This window comes from Oncorhynchus masou, chromosome 23 (assembly GCF_036934945.1).
Source record: "Oncorhynchus masou masou isolate Uvic2021 chromosome 23, UVic_Omas_1.1, whole genome shotgun sequence".
NCBI lineage: Eukaryota > Metazoa > Chordata > Actinopteri > Salmoniformes > Salmonidae > Oncorhynchus > Oncorhynchus masou.
The window spans coordinates 15,197,159-15,206,159 of record NC_088234.1 but is presented as its reverse complement, the minus strand read 5'-3'; the positions used below and the strand labels follow the sequence as shown (position 1 = coordinate 15,206,159).

The following is a 9,001-nucleotide window of genomic DNA, read 5'->3' as shown; positions in this document are numbered from 1 at the left end:
CCAAGCTGCTTGCACATTTAAAACTCTGGGGACACCCAGCTATCCACTGACGCAATGTGATCATTCTCGCTCATTTTTCAGAATAAAATCCTGAAACTATGTCTAAAGACTGTTCACACCTTGTGGAAGCTATAGGGAAATGAATCTGGCTGATATCCCTTTAAATGGAGGGAAGGCATGCAATGGAACAGAGAGGTTTCAGGATATCAGCACTTCCTGTTTGGATTTTCCTCAGGTTTTCACATGCAATATCAGTTCTGTTATACTCACAGACAATATTTTGACAGTTTTGGAAATGTTAGAGTGTTTTCTATCCTAATCTGCCAATTATAGTCATATTCTAGCTTCTGGGCCTGAGAAATAGGCAGTTTCATTTGGGTACGTCTTTCATCCAAACATCAAAATACTGTCCTCTCGTCTCAAGAGGTTTTAAAGAAAGGTTAAATAAAAAAATAAATAAAAATGTACAATCTCAAATCAGTCAAATTTGGAGACCTATGGAGAGAAAGGGTAACTGAGAAGAGGTTTGAGGAAAGGCACTGTATTTGAAATGAAGGGATGTGATACAGGTAAACATTACTGGGATGTTTACATGGGAGAGAAGACTCAGTGCAGTGTTGGAGTCACAGGATCCAGAGAACAAAGGTTCAACCATCCAAATGATTCCAGAGAATAGCTACTGGAGCATACGTTTGGAAAACAAAGTATTGAAAGCAGTCTCCTACTGTACTTCCCGCTGAACTGAAACCTCTGAAGCTGGGAGTGTTAGTGGATAGTGTTTTTCAATGTTGAGAAGAAATGCCACATCCACTCCTTCACTTTTACATTTACTAAGAAACTCTATCCCTTCTTTGGCCCATTGTTAGCTGGTAAAGAGGAACTCAATATCTTACCCATCTGACAAGCGATACACTCCTCATGCTGAGAAGTGAACCTGTAAAAGATTGCAGTTGACAGGCAAGGCCATAGCATTGTTTGTTCAGTCTTTTGTTACTACTGCATGTGTGTGTGACTTTATTAGTTACTCTAAAACCCCCAAACTCTCTGTGGTTTTATTAGTTACTCTAAAACCCCCAAACTCTCTGTGGTTTTATTAGTACTCTAAAAGCCCACAACTCTCTGTTTTCATTAGTACTCTAATAGCCCACAACTCTCTGTGGTTTTCTTAGTACTCTAATACCCCAAAACTGCCTGTGGTCTAATTAGTACTCTAATACCCCGAAACCATCTGTGGTCTAATTAGTACTCTAATACCCAAAAACTATTTGTGGTCTAATTAGTACTCTGATACCCCCAAACTAGCTGTGGTCTAATTAGTACTCTAATACTCTAATACTCCCAAGCTCTATGGTTTTATTAGTACTCTAATACCCCCAAACTCTTTGGTTTTATTGGTACTCTTAAAAAACACAAAACAATATGTGGTTTTATTTAACCATGGGGAAAATAACTGATGGGTAGAGTGCAAGGCGGATTATCTTTCATTGTTTGAGTATTTATTTAGCTTTAGTAATTATCAACTGTGAAGATTGAGTTACTTTAATCTTTTACTTATTTTATTTCACAGAAAATTATCCCGAGCGATGTGAGATGGAATGTTTTGCCCTTTTTTTGTCTACTGTTTTCTAATGTGTAAGATGTAACTGTAAAATTCTACTAAAATCTCTACATTGATTCTATATATACTCAATACTGTAAAGTTAGTAAATATCCCTTGTTACAGTTTTGTCAAACTCATTTGTTATATTGGTGTTTTTTCATGTTCATATCATACAGTCATAGTTCTTTTAAAAACAAATCATAGAATCACTTTATATCACACACTGATTGAACTAGCATGTTAGAAATGTCTGTAATGAAAAGACGGTCCACCTAGATGTTACACTGAACAACTAACTTCAGGCTTTACAGGGTCAATATATTGTGTCAAAACTCTGGCAATCCAGCTCTCATGCTTGGTCATTGTAAATATAAGCAAAGTTTTACGTGATGGATGATTACCAAAGTTGTCAAAACAACTACATACAAGCCAATAGAAGGTCGTTGTTTTTCTCAATCCTAGTCATCAATAGATCTACATCCAGATGCCAAATAAGATCTTGTATTTTTCACAAATCAACATTTAGTATTTTAAAACAAAATGATTGTTTAATTTCATACACAAAAATCTATTGAAATAATGAACGACTAATATATTAATACAAATAATGGAACACAACGTAGATGCCTGGTTAGATGACAGCAAAGGATCATACAAATTACTTAATCAAAAATATTAACATAGCTTGATACCATGATAAGCTATTGACAGACAGGGAATATGATCAATTGTGTTTTTCTATGTTGCTGTGATGGACAAAATTGCAATTGGTTTTGCATCGTTGTTCCCGGGTGAGAAAAGTGGCAGGACATCATCCTGATAACTTGGTCCATCAATAAATGAGTAGATGAGTGAACCGTCATCTGCATTAAAGAAAGTCACCTTCCTTTCCTGATAATCTAGATAGATACCAACTTTATCTGGAATACCTTTCTCAAGAATGTGTTCTTCATCCTCCATTGCTTTAAGTCTTTGCCCATTGGAAAGTCTGATTACCCAGAAGCCACCTGTTGGTCTGAAAACCAGCGGCCCCTTCCTGTGAGCCGTTGCCTTGGCAACGCCAAGCACCCAGTCATCCTTCTCCTTCACATTCACCTCCCAGTAACTCTTCCGTGCACGGCCCATATTGCCCAACACAAAAGGCTCTTCATCAAAACACTTCTCAATGTTAATGTTTCTCTGTGGTGATTCATTAGTCCACTGTAGTGATTTCCCATTTATCTTCAGCTTAGGGTGAGCTGTGTCCACATCCAGACTAACATCCACTGTGGAGAATAGGAAAACAGATTAAATGACAAAATAATCTCCATTGATTATAAAATGAGGCATGTAGGGCAAATTAAGTATTTTAATTGATTTGAAAAACTGATTCTGTTGACAGAACCCATTACCTTCATATGAGCGTGCTTGATTTATATCTGGAGAAAGATTTTTTTTTTAAGCGTAACAGTGACAAATTCATTGTCTCACATTTTACATGAATACTATTTTGTATTATATTGTATTTACAAGAGACACATTACCGAACTCTACAGTGTTCTTCCTGGATCTGGCTGATGCATCTACAAATGCAATGATAAACCAGAATAAGGTATGGAACACAAAGCTAATAACTGTGAAAGATACTATGTAATTACAAAATATATACTGACTTAATACTGATGTGCTTGGGTAAGAGTGTGCACTAGGGTAAGTTGGTGCAACATTGGTGCTTACACAGAATATACACAGCACCAACTGTATTGATGTAATATACTTCACACCTTTCTTAGGAGATGGTTTGAACTGAGTTCCTGTCTGTAAAGGGTTTTCTTGCCTTGCAGTTGAGTCATAACCTTCATATCACCAAAACAATAGAATTCTCCTTAAATCATTTTAAATATACAATCTTCATCTGAAATATTTTGACAGACACTGTAACTGCACATGCTTTCCATCAATTGCATGATTCCGTTGTTTAATGTGCAAAAAAATGCCAGGTTAATACATCAAACACTAAAATAGATTCTACCGACTCATGATTGTCTTATTTTTCTTATTATGATGATGATCCACTAAATGATCCACTAAATGATCCATATTTATATTAACAGACTAAAAGCTTACTCTTATCCTTTGTTGAATCCCTGATGATTGGCACTGTATAAAGTAACATGGTGTTGAACAATACATTTTATTCTTTTAAAAGACAAATATCCATCATAATCTTTTCATGCAGAGAAGAGAAGAAAACAAACTTACTCTGGTCTTCTGTTTTTGAGCCACAACATCCTGTAAAAGAAAGAAAGAGTTGTGTCTTATTTTGATCCAGTGGTATATGTACTATAGTTGTAATGAATATAGTAGTCAGGGGTAAATTCATGTATTTAGGGTAATGATTTAGGTTTGTATCCAAGCAGCTTTACCCATGGTGGTGGTGGCTAATTGGTAACAGCTAACAATTAAATAGTCCTAAGTAGTCCTAGAATAAGTCTGTTTTTTCCAATTCTCAGCCACAGTGCCTATAAAGATATTGTCAGCCTCATTTCACGTCCACTAAACCTGATTCACATTGCTAACAAAAACCAAGAGACAAATTTAAAGGAAGCATGATGCCATAAACTGTTATATTGTTACCACAAAAAGAAGTGAAAAAAAATGCTTACCTTGACATTTTACTAAGTAGACTGCATCAGAGAGAGAGAGATTTCCAGTTCTTATGTTGATTCTTTTTCAGATAGTTACGTTGTGTATAAATGTCTGTCCTGTTTTGTTGTATATCACCACTTATAGTCTCAAATGTGATTTATACCAAGTACCCATTTACCAAATTGCTAATGCTAAATGTTGTGGTCATATGAGATCAGAAAAACATGGATAAGGAGACAACATACTGCAGCTCCTCTGGTTAATGTGTAAGCAGTCAGTTGTCACCTTCCAGCAAGAATCACATGGGAGGAAACCGGGAGGGTCCAGGTTTTATCAAGACAACACATTGTATCCTATTGGCTTCCTCAGTACTTTATAGGAAAGCTTCACCCCATGGCCATTTTAGTTACTGCAAGTTGTATGTATACTCAGTGTGTGCTGTATCATAACACCTATTCATGTGTTGTAGATCTTAGAAAAACTTAAAAGGGTTCTACATGGAACCAAAAAGTGTTCTACCTGGAACCAAAAAAATGTTATCATATGGGGATAGCTTAAGAACCCTTTTGGAGCCTGTTTCTAAGACTGTGTTGTGCCTCTTGGCATTGAGGTAGTAACACACTCTTAGACAGATTTACCAAATGGTTATGCCTGTAGGGAATGTCGCAACTGAAAGTATAAAGGATTTGGCCATTGATGATGAGGCTATTGATTGGAAGGATGTCTGGCAGAATTACCACCTAAGGTGGTAATTGTGGTCTGTAGTTATAGTGGTGTAACAACAAATGCTAGTTAACATGCTTGTTACAAATGTACAAGTTTCCAATTAATTCACCAATGTATTATTTTGGTTTTCCTCAGTTGCATCCGATATAGACATAGATTGTCTTTTTCTCCCGTTTATAGCATTAAAAGTCAGAATGGAAATTGACAAAATATGAAGTATTTTAAATACAACATGGGGTCTCATGGTCCCCTTCTGTGTTTTGTTTCATCTCTTGTTAGCATTTTCCCATCCTGGAGTCTGAAACCTTGTGGGTTCTACCAAATTGACTTCAGATTCTGAAGATTATCCACGTTTCTCCAATTGTCAAATTTCAAACTGTTTTTTACACCCTGGACTGAGTTGCTCAGCATTGTTACGTTTCTCCAAACGTCAAATTTCGAACTTGCTAAAACCTAAAACATTACATTTAGGCATTCGTTATCAATGGTTAAGGTAAAGGTTTGGGATAGGGTTCCGAAAGTTTAAAGTAAGTGTTAAAACAAATAAAGAAAGAAACACTGGTCTACCACTGGCATTGAGCACAAAACCATCCAATCCGGAGTCATGGGACTACGCCCACAGACCCACATCCACAACTCTAGCAAATCCAAAACCTTACTTGATGGTAGAGTGACTATCGGGTCTTGGTCACCTCCCTGACCAAGGCTCTTCTCAGCCACTGTCATCTTGGGTATCGTCAATGCTGCAGAACTTTTTGTTACCCTTCCCCAGATCTGTGCCTCGACCCAATCTGTCTCAGAGCTCTAAGGACAATGCCTTTGACCTGTTGGTTTTTGCACTGTCAACTGTGGGACCTTATAAAGAAATGTGTGTACCGTTCCAAGTCATGCCCAATCAATTGAATTTACCACAGGTGGACTCCAATCAAATGGTTTCAACTTTTCAAGGATGATCAATGGAAACAGGATGTACCTGAGCTCAATTTGGAGTCTCATTGGAAAGGGTCTGAATACTTCTGTACTGTAAATAAGACATTTCTGTTTTTTAGCAAACATTTCTAAAAGCCTGCTGTCGTTATTGGGTATTGTGGGTAGAGTGCTGAGGATATATATATTTTTTCATCCATTTTAGAATAAAGCTGTAACGTAACAAAATGTGGAAAAAGTTAAGGGTTCTGAATTCTTTCTGAAGGCAATGTACAGTACATGCATCTTCACTGTCCACCCCGACTTCTGCACTAGGTACTGGAACTGCAGTTATCTCCAGAGGCTGAACCTCCAATATGCCCTCCTATAGTGAAGATATTATTACATTGTTATATTATAACTATTCAGTTTAATATGAATTCATATGAAATTCAGGAAACAACAACTTGAGTAAAAAAGACATGGGTAACTAAGAGAAAATGGAACAGTGAAAATAGGGTGGCCTTAGCTCCATAGCCGAACAGGGTTCCAGGGAAAATCCTTAGCTCCATAGACAAACAGGGCACCAGGGAGAATCCTTAGCTCCATAGCCGAACAGGGCACCAGGGAGAATCCTTAGCTCCATAGCCGAACAGGACAACAGGGAGAATCCTTAGCTCCATAGACAAACAGGGTTCCAGGTAGAATCCTTAGCTCCATAGACAAACAGGACACCAGGGAGAATCCTTAGCTCCATAGACAAACAGGGCACCAGGGAGAATCTTTAGCTCCATAGCCAAACAGGGCACCAGGGAGAATCCTTAGCTCCATAGCCAAACAGGACACCAGGGAGAATCCTTAGCTCCATAGCCAAACAGGACACCAGGGAGAATCCTTAGCTCCATAGACAAACAGGGCACCAGGGAGAATCCTTAGCTCCATAGACAAACAGGACACCAGGGAGAATCCTTAGCTCCATAGACAAACAGGACACCAGGGAGAATCCTTAGCTCCATAGACAAACAGGACACCAGGGAGAATCCTTAGCTCCATAGACAAACAGGGCACCAGGGAGAATCTTTAGCTCCGTAGCCAAACAGGACACCAGGGAGAATCCTTAGCTCCATAGACAAACAGGACACCAGGGAGAATCCTTAGCTCCATAGCCGAACAGGACAACAGGGAGAATCCTTAGCTCCATAGCCGAACAGGGCACCAGGGAGAATCCTTAGCTCCATAGCCGAACAGGACACCAGGGAGAATCCTTAGCTCCATAGACAAACAGGACACCAGGGAGAATCCTTAGCTCCATAGACAAACAGAGCACCAGGGAGAATCTTTAGCTCCATAGCCGAAGAGGGCACCAGGGAGAATCCTTAGCTCCATAGCCGAACAGGGCACCAAGGAGAATCCTTAGCTCCATAGCCGAACAGGGCACCAGGGAGAATCCTTAGCTCCATAGCCGAACAGGGCACCAGGGAGAATCCGTAGCTCCATAGCCGAACAGGGCACCAAGGAGAATCCTTAGCTCCATAGCCAAACAGGACACCAGGGAGAATCCTTAGCTCCTTAGCCAAACAGGGCACCAGGGAGAATCCTTAGCTCCATAGCCAAACAGGGCACCAGGGAGAATCCTTAGCTCCATAGCCAAACAGGACACCAGGGAGAATCCTTAGCTCCATAGACAAACAGGGCACCAGCGAGAATCCTTAGCTCCATAGCCAAACAGGGCACCAGGGAGAATCCTTAGCTCCATAGCCAAACAGGACACCAGGGAGAATCCTTAGCTCCATAGACAAACAGGGCACCAGGGAGAATCCTTAGCTCCATAGCCAAACAGGACACCAGGGAGAATCCTTAGCTCCATAGACAAACAGGACACCAGGGAGAATCCTTAGCTCCATAGCCAAACAGGACACCAGGGAGAATCCTTAGCTCCATAGACAAACAGGACACCAGGGAGAATCCTTAGCTCCATAGACAAACAGGGCACCAGGGAGAATCCTTAGCTCCATAGACAAACAGGGCACCAGGGAGAATCCTTAGCTCCATAGCCGAACAGGACACCAGGGAGAATCCTTAGCTCCATAGACAAACAGGACACCAGGGAGAATCCTTAGCTCCATAGACAAACAGGGCACCAGGGAGAATCCTTAGCTCCATAGACAAACAGGGCACCAGGGAGAATCCTTAGCTCCATAGCCGAACAGGACACCAGGGAGAATCCTTAGCTCCATAGACAAACAGGACACCAGGGAGAATCCTTAGCTCCATAGACAAACAGGACACCAGGGAGAATCCTTAGCTCCATAGACAAACAGGGCACCAGGTAGAATCCTTCTCATCCTGAACGTTTACATCCAAACAGACAGAAACATAAAAACACACACTAACACTGTGTTGGGATGCTCTGAATTAGAGGATACTATGCAGATGATGCACTTCTTTTATTGGGATGATAGTATTATAGTGTGGTACTTTGTGACAACTGATGATATAAAAATAACTTTAAAAAATAAATGAACTGATTTCTCAAGATTTGATTTTCGACTGTCTTTAAAAAAAAAAAATATGAATGTGTTATTCAATGCATTTCTATGGGCTATAGTAGTGATGGCCATATTCTATATTTTATCAAATAAATGTTTTATATATGTTTTTATACCTAAAGGGGTCCTGAAATTCTAAATTAAATAGCTAAATGATCCAAGGTATGATCATCTTAAAAAAATTCAATATGACAGCTTATAACAATTCAATATGTCGGCTTGTTGAAAACCTGCTCCAAAGCGCTTAGGATCTCAGTTTGGGGCCAAGGTTCACCTTCCAACAAGACAACGACCCTAATCACAAAGCCAAGACAACTCAGGAGTGGCTTCGGGAAGTCTCTGAATGTCCTTGAGTGGCCCAAACAGAGCCTGGACTGGATTGAACATGTCTGGAGAGACTAAATAGCTGTACTGCAACGCACCCCATCCAACCTGACAGAGCTTAAGAGGATCTGCAGAGAAGAATGGGAGTGTAGCCTAGTGGTTAGAGCATTGGAGCATTGGACTAGTAACCGAAAGGTTGCAAGTTCAAATCCCCGAGCTGACAAGGTACAAAGTCTGTCGTTCTGCCCCTGAACAGGCAGTTAACACA

General features: G+C 39.9%; 1 protein-coding gene across 4 annotated transcripts; it reads right to left on the bottom strand.

The window, feature by feature from the left end:
- Window positions 1–1,782: 1,782 nt before the first annotated feature.
- LOC135510387 (E3 ubiquitin-protein ligase TRIM68-like) lies at window positions 1,783–4,525 on the bottom strand. Of its 4 annotated transcripts, none has more exons than XM_064931262.1 (7): window positions 4,246–4,525; window positions 3,842–3,871; window positions 3,707–3,739; window positions 3,364–3,435; window positions 3,124–3,162; window positions 2,992–3,018; window positions 1,783–2,865 (listed from the first exon to the last, which is right to left on the bottom strand). In XM_064931262.1, coding segments are annotated over exons 2-7 (699 nt in total). In that variant the 5' UTR covers window positions 3,843–3,871; window positions 4,246–4,525; the 3' UTR covers window positions 1,783–2,338. The 4 variants fall into 4 exon arrangements, with proteins under 4 accessions (XP_064787334.1, XP_064787333.1, XP_064787335.1 ...); XM_064931261.1 differs by lacking the exon at window positions 4,246–4,525 and adding an exon at window positions 4,006–4,154; XM_064931263.1 differs by lacking the exons at window positions 3,707–3,739; window positions 4,246–4,525 and adding an exon at window positions 4,006–4,154.
- Window positions 4,526–9,001: the final 4,476 nt, after the last annotated feature.